Raw genomic sequence first — 16,311 nt, 5'->3', positions numbered from 1 at the left:
GCAATTTCCACCTGCAGCATGCCAAGAAACAAGGCCTGTCCCTTGGAAAGGGGATGTGCCATGCACTTCTGACATCCAAGGCTAGAGGTAGCAACAGGACTAATGCTTCAGTTTGTAGCAAATGCAACTCCTGACCCGTATAAATAAATGAATAAGTAACTAGGAAACCTCTCTGGAAGCAAACTTTCTAAGTATTCCTTAAGTGCTTTTAACACCATCATGGAGGTCTTCCTCCAGCAATGACTCTTACCCTACAATATACCAACCAGCCCATCCTCTTCTGGAAGAGCAGAGAAGGAGGTGCTCACCTCACCACATGGGACCAGACCAATTCTGCTGTGGGGCTGAACCTGGCCCATTGACAGCAGCAGGCACCTCCTGGCGTTTGCACCTTCCCACACCTCCAACCCAACCCTCAACCAGCCGACACAGTGGGTGGTGACTCCAGTGGTCAGGTAGAATCAGCAGACAGGGGTACCGCTGAGTTCCCATCCTGCTGTGCTTGTAAAACGTGGCTGTGGGAGATGCTAAGCCCCTCCTGAGATGGTGGGGGGGTCCTCAGCCCTTCTGAGCAACCAGGCCATTGTGACAGCCAGGACTCCCAGGGACACTACTGCAATGGGTGCACTCTCCTTGAAAATAAACACAGGCTTTTTTCCAGCAGAAGAGGCCTGTGAAGGCAACCTACTGTCCTTCAGGTACCACCTCCCCATGGCCATCATCCCACCACAGGCTCCCACTGTAAATTAGCACCTTTCTTGCCTGCAGGCCTCTTACTTTTCTAGTTTTACTGCTACTATTTAATCCCTGGAAGGCTGTTATATTTATACCTAACTCAGCCAAACTAAGCCCTGGTGTAAGGTTGCTCGGGTGTGTTCCACCTGTGTATGCTAATGTAAAGGGCTCTGCTCACACTCTGTTGAAGCCCTACACAGCAAGGAGAGCATACACTGGGTCAAGACTTCACTTTCTTCTGTCAGGTAAGTAATGAAAGTCCTCTACAAAGCCTCAGTATTGTCTCTTTCCACCCACCACACTGCAGACCCCAGCAAGATTTCTCGAGCAGTGTGAGCCTCCCTCAGCACACATTGCTTCAATTTTTAATTCTCAACAAACCGGTGGCAATGCCATGTGTAAAGCCAGAGCACTGCTACGGTGCAGAAAAACACACAACTGGATGCTCACTGTTGTTAAAACCAATGTGTTTCTACGTCCCTCTTTCAGTACATCAAGGCCAATGCATATTGGGTGTAATTCTACTGAACTCCACTACTCCAGACTGAAGCTAGCACATTTAATGTGGCAGCATAAGAAAATTCTACATCCATAAATACAGGAACATCTGTCGGGCTGGGCACAGACAATGGACATGTTGTGGATGATGCATTAACAGAAAATGAAAATTACATGTATAAATCTCTACATCTCTAAAATTAAAAAAAAAAAACCTTTACCACGTGTTCAGACTACCATGCCAGACCAATCAGACCAAAAAGTCCCTACAAAATCCTAATCTGGTTATTCCCAGATCTCCTGTGATGACCATCTATCACCACTTTACCCCCCACATTCATGTGAGTGGGGTTCCTTTGAGCCTCAGCCTCAATACCAGTCATGAGAGCCAGGGATTTGAAAGATTTGAAAAATAAATCAATGGAGTGAGTAGGTAACGGACCATGTCTCACTCCATCAGGGAGACACGTGGGAAATGAAGGGCAGTCTGCTCAGGGCTAGTGAAAGCAGATACTTTCATGTCATGTACCATCAACTTGTGGCATGCTCATTCACCAAGTATCTGCAGAAAGGGGATCAACTTACAAGAACAGCACCTACAGCAACCAGAGCCGGGAGAGATGCAAATCCACACAAACCTAGGTAGAAATGCAGTATTTTGAGGATCCACTGGATTTTCCCAACTACAAAGTCAACACTAAATAACACTAAACCACCATACCTGGTGCTAAGACAGGGCAGAATGAGTATAACTAAGAGCACGTTCACAGCTGCAACTCCTCCTTCTGAGGCACCAGTTTTCCCTAAAACATCATAAATTCATCTTGCAGGCAGCTGATAGCACACACACAGCAAACTCAAGGTTTATGCCATCACTGCATTTCCCATTTATGTCACGGGTCTCCTGTAAATATCAAAAGAGCACTTGGACCTCTACTGAAGGATGCCCCTCAGCATACGCTAAACAAGAGACAAGGGATTTAAGCCTATGACTAAGTTAAAGCAAATGCTCCACTGAATCTTTAAGCCAAACTGTCCCAGAGTTCAGTCTCAGTGACTGTGGGGGTTTTTTGTGGGGTTTTTGTTTTTGGTTTTTTTTTTAAGAATGTCACTGAAATTCTATTTAGCTGTTTGAGTTATCCATGAAAAATGTTCCCACTTCTCAAGAATCCTTGCAGATGCTTTGATGCTTTCCAGACTACTGATGGCTCAAAAAAAAGCCCCGTAAAACCTGATGATGGCTTATTCCCAAATGAAAATCGCTGCCCAAGAGGCACAGCTTGATGTTATCCTCTGGACATTTGCAGGTTCTGAAATCACACCAGATGTTTATTTTCATAGCCATTAAGTGAATCTAATTGACTTTACAGGCAGCAAAATCTTGAAAAGGTGTTTTACAAATATCCCTTTTAAACAGTTTGGATTTTAAAAAAATCTCTCATTAGCATCCCTCTTGTACAGCAACTCTCCCCACCCTCGCTTTTTCTCTTTTTTAAGAAATCCTACCTCTAACGATGTAATTCCAATAACGAGGACTTTACCAAGACTGTCACTGCTGTTAAGCAGACAGCAGCCGGATAACCACCAGCTTTTATTGCTCTGTCTCTAAAATTGCTTAGCTCTTACAAATGGCAGGTGCTCCAAACCAGGCTATTTTCAAAAGCTTCTCTTTGCAGTTTGACTATTTAACATTATTTTAAATTGAAAGACTACACATTTAGGTCTTCCCTGGATTCCCACTAGAAGTGTTACACAGTGTTTCTGATGCTGTTATCTAGTTCCAGGGAGGATGAACAGATTTGGCACCTCCAAAAAAAGAACAAAAACCCCTGATCTCAGCAAAGGAAATGTTTGGGGTTTTTTCTGTTCTCTGACTGCAAATAATGATTTTATATATCCTATTAAAATAGGAAGAATGGTGTTTATAGGAAAAATCATAGCAGAAAAGATCAATAGGCCATGCTGAGATACATCTGGGAGTGATGTGGGTCAGATGCTCTCAAGAAGGTGTAAGAAATTCTGTTGTTGGCAGTTCATTTGCCTTTAGGCAAAATGTTCTCTTCCCACCATCACCGACACGTGGGTTTGTGCACTGACGCACTCTGTTTTCAGCTTAGCAGACACAATATCCTCGTGCTGCTGACTTCTATTTATTTTCTTATCTTTGTTATTCTGAGTATTCTACCAAAAAAAAAATGCGCTCACTATGCAAAATATCTGAACAACAAACTAAGAAGGAGAAGAAAGTACTTTTAGAATGAAATTAAGCAGAGGGACATAAATTCAAAAGTGTAATGGGAAGAAGGGAAAGATCAGAGAGATACAAAGAGGAATACTGTGTGTGGGATCACCACTCTTGGGAAATGCCAGAAAAGATGAATGAAGCAAGAACCAGACCAGACAAACCCACCGGAGAATTCAACACAGGGATGGACAAGAGAGCCAAGCAGAATTCAAAGTATAAAAAAATGCAAATGTTGCAGTTCGACATAAGACTGGAAAAGTGGGATACAGAACTGCTGTGGCAGGGGAAGGAAGAGAGGAAAAAAATGGAAAAAAAAATAATTCAAGGAACCACTATTGGTTCCAAATAGTAGATGTCATTATCTGATAGCTGTTGAAATGGTTGTTGTATGTGAGGTGCACTGAGGAGCCATTCACGGCTGGACAGCTGGTCCATCACCCCCCATTTCAATTAGCAGCAGAGACCAAGAGCTGCAACTGTAAAAAGCAAATAAACTTGCATCTCTGATGCTGGTTTCCAAGTCAGGAGTCAAGCACATTGGCAAGAGAGAGTGGGAGCAGCTTGTATAGCAATTACTGGTGATCGAGGATAAATCTAGGCAAGTAGCTTACTTAAAAATGCAGGTTTTGTCAATTCAAAACAATTTACACATCTGTGCTGAATTCACCAAAGATCTTCAGCTGGGAAAGAAAACACAGAGGAAAGCCAGGCTGGCGCTAGTCCTGCACACAGCTCATCCCCCAGCACTGCTGGCTGAGACACCTGTGCACAGCTCAGTCCTCCCCAGGATCACTGCTGATGCCCCAGCTGCTGGAACTTTGGAGATGGTGCCCTTCAACATCACCTCTTCAACTACTACGTTGATATAAAATGCCTAAATATATAATTTAAAAAGGGCCTGGGATCCAGGCAATCCCAGCCCTGGCTCAGTACAGATTTAATAGTGCTATGCAAAGAAGAACAGAGGGACATGCCTGGGAGGTAACAAACATTAACTGTACCATGGCTCTCCCATAATCAATATTTTTAAAATATATACTTGGGTCTGACCTTTGCTTCTTAAGGAAGCCTGTAACAGAACCGACAATTTTGTTTCAAGCTGAAAAAAAGTATGACATTCACCACTAAATGCAGATCTTCGCTTCTTCACAGTGAAAAAAACAGAGAGGGAGTAGTAAATCAGCTTAATTTGGATCCCCCCTTTTATTTTCCAGTTCCTGAACTGAAAAATCATTTTCTCATAAAACCTCTGGTTTTCAGTTTTGCCACTTGGATAAATCCTAGAAGCAGCACACGAATTTTAAGTGACAAATATTACTTGCAAGTTACAATTTCAAACAGTACACACCAACATGCGACTAATGCATTGCGTTTTTCTATTAGCGTTTACACTCTTGCAAACCCAGTTTTAAATAGCAACACCTCATGTAGCCACTTAAAAATACACCTGTAATACGTATTTCCCATTACCTATTTTGAAAAGTTTCCTTTCACTCACAGAATCCCATTTTAAAGGAGAATCACAGCTTGGCACTAAACTGTGGGAGTCCCAGGTCTAAATTTTAGAGTTATCCTGTAAGAAATAAAATATTCAGTTCTTGAAAGAAATACTCATCAAACAGTTATATAAAATAATAAATGATACTGTATATGCTTTCATAAATATTAATTGATTGCTGGGGTCCAACAGGTCAACAGATGACTTAAAAGAATGGCTCAAAGCCACAGCTTGTACCTGGCTCTAACCAGACCACTATGAACTAATTTTTGAAGCACCCTTAATAAAAGGTGTGAGGCTTCTTGGTGATTCCACTTGGCCCTTAGCAAAAGAACCAAAAAAAAATCCCAAACCTTATTATTTGGTTACAAGTAATAGATTTGCAAATAGAAACCAGGTAAGACACACTGTTACCTTTGGATTCCCTTTAAGACTGCTTTCATTAGCCACCTGTCAGGAAAAATAAATGATTCCTCAGCTTCCTACAGAGGGGGAAAAAAAACAAAAGAAAAAAAAGAATCTAAAAATACACTTTGAAGTTCCCTGTTTCGCTGATGCACAAAGCAACAACAAAGGCCCATACATCCCTCGGCTCCTTACAGAACCAGATACCAGCAAAACACTCTAAGTCTGTCTTTTTGCTTTAGTCTTGAAGGCAGTAGCATCAGACATGCTATTATTTGTAACAGATCCCCAGCACTGCATTGCCAAAATAAAAGTGTGTGCTCTGCAATACACCAGTAAGCAACGCTGCGAGCTCCTGGAGCCCACACGGGGCTCATGGCCATCCCAAGCCCCACCAGCCATTCCCATCCTGGCTAATTAAATATAACCCACCTGAATAAAGATTTAAGCCTACAGAAGGAATTTCAGAAATCCACTCTGAAATTCTGAGAGATTTTGCATGTTCGGTCTTCTTGAAAATCAGGCCATGCATTTAGGCTTTTACATAAAAACTGCATTTTCAATATATTTAGAGTCTTAAGATAGAGAGCAATGCCTAACAACAATTTCTAAAGTATTCAGGCCTGTGGTCATGCACACTGGGAGGAACCTACCTGACCACAGACACTCGGATAATCTTAAGAGGCTAATACTGAATCTAATACTGAGATATGGTGTAGTTGGGAACCGTCAGTGTTAGGTTTATGGTTGGACTAGATGATCTTCAAGGTCTTTTCCAACCTAGACAATTCTGTGATTCTGTGATAATAAGATATAATAATGTGCTTGGGAATAAGATTTTTCAGTTCATGTTCCTACATCCAAAATTCAGTGTCAAGAGGGGTTCAAAGCTACTAGTTAGATACCTGACACAGAGCCTAAATTTAGGCTATTATGAAAATCTTAACTGGAAACAGACTTTTGGGTAATTGTTTTAAATCTTGGCCATGCCTAAGAAAGTAAAAGAAGGAAGAAGAGCCACTGAAAACCCTTTATAAGAGCAACTAATTTGCATTTAAACTTGTGGAGAAAATTCTGTAGTCCTTTTTAGGTTTATTCAAGTCAGTCATGAGAAATTGCACACAACCATGCCAGAAAACATCCAACACTGGAGAAAACATTAAAAGGAATTACTCAAAGACAGAAAAAAACCCAGAAGACCTGGTGTTCCTACCCCCTTCATGTTCATAAGTCCCGGCATGGCTTGTGTTTGCTCGTCTTGAGAAGTTAACTGTGCCTAAAAAACTACTGATGTTCAATTTACACAACATATTCCTTCTTGTATTGAAGGTTAATGAACAGTACTTGCATGTACTAGGGTTTCTAAATACCTGCAGACAGAGCTTATGTTCAGAAGCATCATATCCACCCAGTCATAGCTACAACTCAAATACTGCTGCATTAACTGATGGTCACATCAATTAGGGACTACCTTTAGAGAGAATTTTTGAACACATGAAGGGAAAAAAAAGGTTATATTGCTCTGCAAAATTTACTATAAAATTTATTTTCATCTAATTTTGACATGGGACCGTGCCAAAGCTCGTGGATCTGAAGGGAGAGCTATTTTTGTCTTACAGATATGAACACTGAGGAATGGGTTTGTGCATATGTTCATACTCCAGTGATAAATAAATAGGAGGGGGGGTAAGGCTGCAGCAGCTTGCACATGAAGATGCTTATCCCACTTGTGTGGATGACATAGCCCTGAATCCACAGGCTGCTCCACTCATCAGACAACTTCAGTTTTCCCATGTGCCAGCCCTTGGCTGACAGCACTGCTCTTCTACTCTGTGCTACCTGAACCCCCCAAAAGTGGAAAGAACTCCAAATAATAAAGATTTTACAGGGCAGAAAGACCCTGCAGGCCCTCAAGTGGGTTGAGCAGAGCTGACGAGCTGACCCGCATGGCTCAGCACTGTGAGGGACACCAGCTGTGTCACCTCCAGATCAACCCAGCACTTATCAGGGGTGCAGGGTTGGGCTGGGGCACAGCAGAGCTGCCTCCAGCTTGCCCTTGCTGCTGGGACCAGGGAAAGCCCTCGGTCAGCTCTGGGAATGTGGGGTGGAGGTTAGGAGCTCCAGCACGGGCTAGTGCTGGCCCTGGCAGCGCTGTGCCTTGCTCACTGTGCCCATGCTAAGCACCTGCAGGACAGGGCTGCCTCCAGATGCAAAAGCCCAGGCTCCTCCACAGCAAAACAAAGCAGTCACGCATGATGGAGCGAAAGCCATATCAGAAGTGGATTTTGGGAGAAGTAACCTAACTTTAAAGACATTCTACATGATCCAAATAAAACCAAAATATTTCAGTCCATTACTAATGCTGGACAAAGAACATCCCTAACACTTGAGAACATGAGCTTTTTTTTCTATTGCTTCCCAACAAACTCTGCACTGGAGATGATAAAGGCCAAATCAGATAGTTCCAGTGCTGCTAAATTGTAGAAACCCAAAACCAACAATGGGAATTGCAAAGCAGCAGCATTCCTGACCATCCCTCTTGCAGGAGGACAGCCTCGGAAATACTTTCAGACATAATACTTCCCACTATAAAATATATTCAAGGTCTCTAATCCTAATCTTGTAGGATCTCTCTGATATGGAGATTGCATCCCTTGAAGCACCCTCATTGAATTTCAGAGATGCCAGCACGAGAAATGTTCATGGGACAAATGCTCTACGGCCTGAGGCTGAGACCTGACCTCAGTTCCCAGCAGCAGTGGGGAGCAGAGACGGGAAACACTGAGATGGAGATAAGGACACAGCCTCTCCCCTTGGTTTTCCAGCTCCAAGCCCCACGTCGGACTCCTCAACGCTCTATGCAGTGCGTGAGGAGAGGCACGCATGAAAATCCCAATACACAACAGTTAGCTCAGAGGTTTGGCAGATACGTGAGGTCAGGGCACTGCATAAGCCAGCAAGAAATGCTGAAGATAGGGATGCTTCAGATTCCTGCTGCCTCTTGGGCACCGTGAGTGGGGCAGGGCTCTCCAAAAACACATTCCTCCACTGCGAAGCAGCAGCTCTGAGCCCTCTCCTGGCGTCAGGTAACTAAGCCCTTTCTTTGCAAAGCAAAGGCTGCTCTATTCTTTCCAAACAATGTTATCATTTGGCAGCAGTGCTCCTGCTTATCTGGCAGCTTCAGCATTACCCAGAATGTGGAAGAACTGGGCTCCACGCAGCCTCTCCGCCCGGGGGCTCTGTGGTGGGGAGAAACCCTGCCTGGCTTGCAAAGGGTCTGGGCATGGCAGAGAAACCACAGCTCCCAGGCTGAGGATCTCCTCCCACGGTGGCCCCTGTATTTTCCCTGCACCTCAAAACTCACTGCTGTTCACCCTGCAGCCCCTCTGGGGCTCAGCACCAGCTGCGTAGAGTTAAGCAGGAACCACACGATTCACATCCAGCTGCTGACCTTGCAAACACCTAGGTTCAACTCCTCTGGTATCAGCTGTTCCTCCGGCATCAAACCCACCACGAACAGGCCCGATCCAAGAGCACAGCTGAAATACTTGCTGCTTACCCAGACAAACATCTCACTGAAGGCAAGGAACACCTCAAAAAGGAAAGCACAGCAAACCAGATTTCACCTCCTTACAACTCAGCTGTGATCCCACCTCAACTGGTGTCCTTCTGGCAAAAGGATGTAATCTCAAAACCTCTGCCAAGAAGGGTGGGACATCCCTCCTTTGGCCTCAGCTGAGGAATGTGACACCCAACAGCAGCAGGAATTGAACCCTAATGTGCCATCCCCCCGTAGCCCCTCTTCCTTAGGCTCCTGTCCCCCAGGGAGGTTGGGAGGGCAGTGCAGGCTCTTCATCTGCACCCTCACATACCAGGGGACAAAGGGTAGCGGGACCGGGAGGCTCTGTTCTCCCCTGGATGGAGGCAGGAGAGCAGAGGCACACATCCCCTCTCAGCACAATGCAACCAGAGGCACCTGCCTGCCCAAAGAGCAAGAGCTGCAGATGTGCAGCCACTGACGAAAACCACAGCTCTCAGCATGGTGTGGTTAATGTGACCCGACATCTCCTGCAGCAACCACTTCAGCTTCCTCTGCTGCATTAGACAAGGCAGATGCCTTCAAGACTCCACCAGGTCCTGCAGTCACAGCTCTCCAGTTTGCCCATTGGTGCTGTCAGTCCTGCCCTGCGGCACTGGGCATTGCAATGCAGCCACCCAGCTCTTCACCGGTGCCCAAAACCACTGTCAAAGGCCAGCTGCCACCACCACCAGGTCTTTGCACCACCACAAGACACATGCACACCCCTCAACAGATCCTGCCAGGACAGCCACCAGCAGGAGGTAACACTTTAAACCACTGCAGAAAGACATGCTAATTCATCAGCCAAAGGCCCGGCTCTGCTCGTTTTGGAGAGTAGCGGTTTTGCATTGAAGGCAAGGAGTCCCGGTTTCCATCAGCTCTCCAGCAGAGACCTCAGCCTCGCAAGAATCTAACACACCAACCACTCCAAAAACTATACAACACAACCAACTGGGACAGAAGCTTGGAGAGACACTGTAAAATTGATTAGTGGTCAGAATCATCAGACCATAAAAGAAACTCCAGCTGTGCTTCTCTTATGCATAGAGAAATGCAAGAGGCAGGGCTCTATTTAAAATTAATCCCTCCCTTTTTTTTGTTTACTAAAGCCTAAATTACTCTGGTTGACAATTAAGCCCATTATCCAACTCCTTCCTTTTCCATCACCCCAGTGCCTTTTTTCATAGCCTATGAAGAAGAAAAAAGAAAAAAAAAGGAAAATTCCAATAAGTACTATTTTAAAATGAAAAATGAAAGTTTACAAAGAGGTCAGGAAGGTGTTTTAACCACTCAACCTTCTGTTTTAAGACCCCTGCAGAGGACTCAACACAAACAATCCCTTTCAAATCAACAGCAATTTCAAGTCACCCTGCTGCATATGAGCTCGAAGTTAAGTGCTGGCCCAAATGTTCTGCCAGATCCTTGGCGTAAGTGTAGGAGGGCAAGAGAAAACAAAGATTTAAATTTTGGCTATTTAACTTCTGCAAAATCACCATCAGCCCATATTTTTCAGCTCATACAAAACCCAGCAAAGGATATTTAAAACAATAACTAACTTGGAGGTGAGCAATTCAGAAAAACTGCAGAAAAAAAACATAATACGATGTAACTCACGTGACTGTTCAGTGTTAATCATTAAGCTGGGTGCTTACGGTATCCCATTACGAACCGTGTCCTTTTGGTTCAGTTTTAAAACTAACCCGTAGTTTTTGCAGATGCTTTGGCAAAACCAACAAGAATGACCCCTTTTAACAGTTAAAATATTCCCTCACCGTAGATGCCTGCCTTACCAGAGACTATTTGCCTCCCCCCAACCCTGGGTACCACAAAGAGCCCACTTAAAAAGTTTTTTTGCCTGGGTACCATGAATGTCAAGAGCAAAACCTCAAAGTCACAACCAACATCATGATCTGAGACCTTAAGACCACATCCCGAGTTCTACCTTCACATTCGTCACCCTACGAAACAAAAATTCATAAATCCACCACAGAAATGTTCATTTCCTCCATTTTACATGTTGGAAAAAAAAATATATTCAAGCAGGTAAACAAGAATTCTCCATAGAGGGAGCAAGAAGTTGCCTGGTTGTATTCCCAGCCAAAGCCAGGCCAACCTGCAGTTACATCAGGTTGGGTTTTTTTAACTCATCTAGTCAAGTTCTGACCATCTCCCCAGCCTCTCTGGGCCCCTGTTCCTGTGCCCGATTACCCTCGCTGTGACCATTTCTTCTCTAACATCTCACTGAGAAAGCTCTCACTAGTATCTCAGCTGGAGCAATACACAGGAAAACGAGCCCTTCTCATTCCCACTGCAATCATTTCTGCCTGTGTGCTAATTTGTAACCTAGCCAAATAAAAGACAAACTTGGAAGTTGTTTTATTGTCATTTTTCTGTCCTTTGGCAGGATGGGCAGCGCCAACGCGGCACATCGCTGCCTTTCTCTGTACGTCTAGACAGACAATGCAGTTCAGAGAGCCTCCAAAGTGCACAAAACTCCAGGCTTTTTCAGGATGACTGCATTTATATTGCTATCTTACAGGGAAGAAATCCAGCAACTGTATTTTTGGGGGAAACAGAAACAAACCACTGGATTCATGCCTTGTGCACAGCCACACCAAATAGCACCACACGGCTTTACGGCACATGGACAGGCATCACTGATGGTGACAGTCCCGACATGCAGATACCCTTCTCCTTCCCAGTCCCCAAAGCCTCATTGGCCTTTACCTAATTACAACTCCAGCCAACTTGCTTAACACCACTATCATCAAGAACCTTTAACAAGCACCAACGATTCCATAAATCTGCTTTTTATGGCACGGCAGAAGCCTAATTACACATGATTAAATTCTGTCAAAAATTAAAGCCCACACACTTGCTCTAAAATTGAAATCAGCCCTTTTAGGTACCAAATAGAAGCAATGCTAACATTTCAAAGACATGTTGGCAACACAGCTGAACCGGATTACATTACTGACCCTAAGCAAATCAAGGGCATTCCTTACTCTTCGAGTCCCTTTCCTTTATTTTCTGTATATGCTAGGGTTCTAAATACAGTCACTTTGACCCATGCCCTGAACTGTGACCATACAAGTCCCAAGCATTAATGAGTAATGCAGCTCAAACACCTATTAAGTCCATATTACATGCTGCTCTTCTATTGGGAGTCCCCTGCTACTTTCTTAAGCATAATACATTTTTGAACCTGACTACAGAGGTTCGGAAATGTTTTGCTATGAGCCCTTTTATTTTTGTGACAACACCTTTAATGAAGATTGAGCTTTTTAAATAGAAGTTACACATCACTTAATTTTTACAAAAATGAGCACTGTAAATGAAACACAACCTGTGTGTAAGATGGGACAAGATCTGTACAAGATACATACTATGACGGGAAACGAAATCTAAAGCAAGCACATCTAAGATATTTGGGGATTTTTTTTTTTAGAGAAGGAGCATCATTTTAGCAAAAGGTAAAACTGCATGTTAGAAGTGAAGGAACGTTTGTGGCTATGAGTCCTCTAAAAGCGCCCAGGAAGAGGTTTATCACACCTGGGGAACAGCAATGATACAGCAAAATCATGGTCACACGGAAAACAGAGTAGGTACCCCAAGAAGATGGAACTAAGGTGGAATACTGGCATTGCCTTGCTCTTCCAGCTCACCACTAGTACAATGTGACCACCAAAAGCAAACCTCAAACCCCAAGCGACTGCCCAGACATACCCCTGCTCTGGTCCTCAACATGGATGTACGCCTACAAAAAGGGAAATAGCACCTGGCAAGTTCTAAAGGGACTTTTTAAATAATCACAGAAGAGATCTTCTACAGCTTAACAAGCAAATATTATCATTAGGTACTATATTTTTAATTACATGCATATATGTAACAAATGGATGAACGCATATTATGTCAAACCCAGGCAGCACCCTTTTACATACCTGATCTGTGCCTCTTCCAAAACACTGGCATTAAGGAACGTTCTTCTTGAATAATATGAGAAAATGGCCACAATAATTGAAACGGGTTCCTCTATGCATTTGGGCTAAAAGGCCTTTCATCTCCCCCCTCCTCCCACTCTCAGAGCTAATACCAAGTGCAAGGAGCAAAGAAATACTGAGCTCAAGAAGGCTGGGGTAGACCTAGCCTGCAGTAAGTAACCTGCATCATCCAGCCTCAGTGTCCCCGAGCACACACGCCCTGGGGTCCCTGGACTGGCCGTGGGACCCAGGAGTGCTGTGCTCGGGGGGCGGGGGGAAGTGGATGGAGGCTGCCTTGGATGACTAGACATCCTGGGGGGGGGAAAACCACCAAAAAACCCCAGACCAAAACAAAACCAGAGATGGCTTTGTGCCTGCTGTGGCTAAAGAGCTGCATTCTGGCAACTTATGAGCTTGCTCAGTGCTGCTGACAGGAGGAAAAAGCGCCAGCAGCAGGGAGCAGCCATGTTCCCCAAGCAGGGCTGGGGGAAGGCTCTCTCCGGGGAATTCATACTCACCTGGCGGTTTCATGTAATATTGCTCAATATCGGACATGTCCGTATGCAGCGCACAATCGAGATAGTGGAGGATAACTTTTCTACTGAAGTAGTACCTCATGCCCATCAGAAAGATAGGCAAACAGCAGGTCAGCAGGAAGGACTTGGTCACAACAAAGCATATTACTATGGAGATAAGGAAGAGAAATAAACGATACCTGTCAGAAAAGAGAATTTAGTGTTGATTTCGGAATACAAACTCATTATAAAAAAAAAAACAACAAGCACAGACAAAATATACATTTGCAGTACACACACACAATTCACGTTCTTGAGATTATCATGTTAAATGATGGTGTATCACGCCGAGATAACCTCGGAGAAGTTTATGGGGTGCCTGGAGAGAGCCGGTGGGGAGGATGCTGCCTTGCCACGGCAAGACCCACCAAACCCCCCCGCAGAGAGGCTGGTGGGGGACACTGGGGGCCAGGCACACCCCAGGCCCCACTTTGCTTTCCCAGCGAGGCCGAAACGCGGCCGGGGTGGAAAAGCCCCGCTGCGGGCACGGCGCTCCGCAGACATGTGTTTGTCACTGCGGCATTACTATTTCCATCACGGGAAGCACCGACTCCCAGGGAAGGCACCCTGCTCGCCTCGATGGCGGGGTGCTGCCGAAGGCCTGGGGGGCTTCTGTGGATGCCCCCAAGATGGCGGCTGCCCCCGGCATCACCCCTGCCTCCCAGAGCCGCCAGCTGAGACCCAACTGCCTGCTGGGGGGGAGGGGGGTTGCCCCTCCAGCAGAGGGCCCCATCCTCCCCCCTTGCTGGGGCATGGGGCTGCAACCTGTCTGCAACCACCAAGGGCATGAGAAACCTGCCCAAAGCTTGCGGGGGGAGGAGGGGGGGGGGGGAGCGGGCCACACATTATTATTGCACAGGGGGCACAATATTTGCACGGAGAGGGGGGCACCTTGCAGGCGCTATTTTGGGCACGTAACTCCGAGAAGTGACCCCCCCCTCCCTGACTCGGCCCTGTTGCGGGGGGGGTGCTAAGAGGGGGGGTAAGTGGGGGGGATGCTCCGCTGGCGGGCCCGGCCGTCTCCAGGCAACGCCGGCACGCGGCGGCCCCCCCCCCCGCGCCGGGCTGCGCGGGGGCGGTGCAGTGCGCGGTGCAAGGCGCGCACCGCTCCCCTTCACCGCACCCCCCTACGCATCCCCCCCCCCTTCCCCGGCCTAGAATAACTAGAAGGACGACTCTACCCTCACCCCAGCGCAACCTACGCGGCGACTCCCCCGCTTAAAACCGCACTGCTCCCCACCCTTAAACCCGCGCAGGGTCGCGCATCCCCCAGCGGAGCAAGGCTCCCCCCGCCGCACACCCCGCTTTCCCCACGGGCTCTCCCCCCTCCCCAGCCCCCCCCCCCCCCCCTCCGCAGCGCTGCGGCTCCGCGGCCGCTCCGCACCGCCCCGCAACCGCCCGATGCTGCGGCGCTCCCCCGGCCGCACCGCCGCAGCGCGCCCGCGGGTCCCCGGCTCCTCCCGCCTCTCCAACCATTTTGTGAAGACCCGGGGAAGGGGAGGGGGTGGGGGAACCAAACAAAAACCTGCGACCCTCTCCCCCAAAAGGGAGAGGATACTCACCCGCCAGCAGCCCGTAGAGCAGCTGAGTGAGGGGCTGCTGCTTCAGCCCCCTGAACGCCGTGTTGGGGATCCGCTCCATGATACCCTCGTAAAATATGCGGCGCACCACCTCCTGCTCGGAGGGGTGGAATTCACGGATATAGACATTATCGCGCCTGGGGTCCTCTTTTGGGGAGCTGAGGGCAGGCGGGGGGGAGGAAGGGGAGCCCGCCAAAGAGGGCCACATTTGGGAGGAAGAAACAATGATCGTGTCTTTTTTGGATCCCGGGATTGATTCATGATCTTCCGCCACAATCTTGGTCTCACAAACCATCTTGGGAGACAGACAATGCATGCAAACCGGCCGCGGGGAGGGGGCGGAGGAGAAAAACGGGGAGGGGGGGATGTAAAAAAAAATTTAAAAATTAAAATTAAAAAAAAAAAAAAAGGAAAAGGGGAGGGGGAAGGAGCGGGGCGCGGAGCAGGGACGGAGACCCGCCAGGCAGCGGCGGCGGCTGCGCGGGGCGCGGAGCGGCGCGGCCGGGCGGGACGGGAGAAAGGACCTCCGCTGCATTTTGGAGAGGCATTTATAGGGCGGGGGGGGCCGCGGGTCCCCGGGGTCCTAGAGCCCCCCGCATTGGCTGCGCGGGGTCGCCATGTGATCGGGGGGGCGGGACGCCCCCCCCCTACCCCATCCCTGCACCGCCCCTTGCAAATTACTACGGCGCGTCCCTACGCGGGGGGCGGTGGCACCCCGGCTTCCTCCCGGGGGCTCGCACATCTCTACCCGCATACACCGCGGCATGGCGGGGTGTGGGGGGTGTTATTCATTCATTTACAGCGAAGGCGCCATCCGCCCGGCAGCTTTCTGGAACAGTCGCTGCGGGTGCGCGGCGCTGCGCGGAGCGCCGCGGGAGCCTGCGGGGCGCGGAGCCGCGGTTTCGGGAGGGGGGGGGGGGGGGGGGCCGGCGTCGCTCGCACCGCACCGCGTCCCGGCGGGCTGCGGCGTGGGCTGCTCCGTGGTGAGTCATTCACCGCGGCGGCGCGTCCCTGCGCAGCCCCAGCGCGGCGCTCCGCGGGGCGCGGACGGGCTTCCCCCGCCCCAGCCACCCTGAGCGGGAACGCTCGGGGCGGGGAGTGCGGCCGCGCTGCCCCCAGCGCCTCTGGAGTCCAAATAAATCCCCTTCCCACACCCCCCCCCCCCCCCGGTAACTTTTTTTCCCGCGCCCACGCCGTTGCACGGTGCGGGGAGGG

The 16,311-nt window shown here is 47.9% G+C and overlaps 1 protein-coding gene across 1 annotated transcript in view; it reads right to left on the bottom strand.

Moving 5' to 3' along the window:
- Window positions 1–15,682, bottom strand: part of NAT8L (N-acetyltransferase 8 like) — a 36,824-nt gene extending 21,142 nt beyond the window's left edge. The window contains exons 1-2 of the mRNA XM_074821954.1: window positions 15,079–15,682; window positions 13,460–13,624 (exon numbers count right to left, since the gene is read on the bottom strand). Of these exons, the coding sequence (XP_074678055.1) occupies window positions 13,460–13,624; window positions 15,079–15,412 (499 nt within the window). The 5' untranslated portion in view covers window positions 15,413–15,682. The remainder of the gene's footprint in view (window positions 1–13,459; window positions 13,625–15,078) is intronic.
- Between the last annotated feature and the right edge of the window lie 629 nt (window positions 15,683–16,311).

The sequence above is a fragment of the Strix aluco genome, chromosome 4 (genome assembly GCF_031877795.1).
Source record: "Strix aluco isolate bStrAlu1 chromosome 4, bStrAlu1.hap1, whole genome shotgun sequence".
Taxonomy (NCBI): domain Eukaryota; kingdom Metazoa; phylum Chordata; class Aves; order Strigiformes; family Strigidae; genus Strix; species Strix aluco.
Note: the sequence above shows the minus strand (reverse complement) of the source record. Positions and strands in the feature narration are given on the sequence as shown.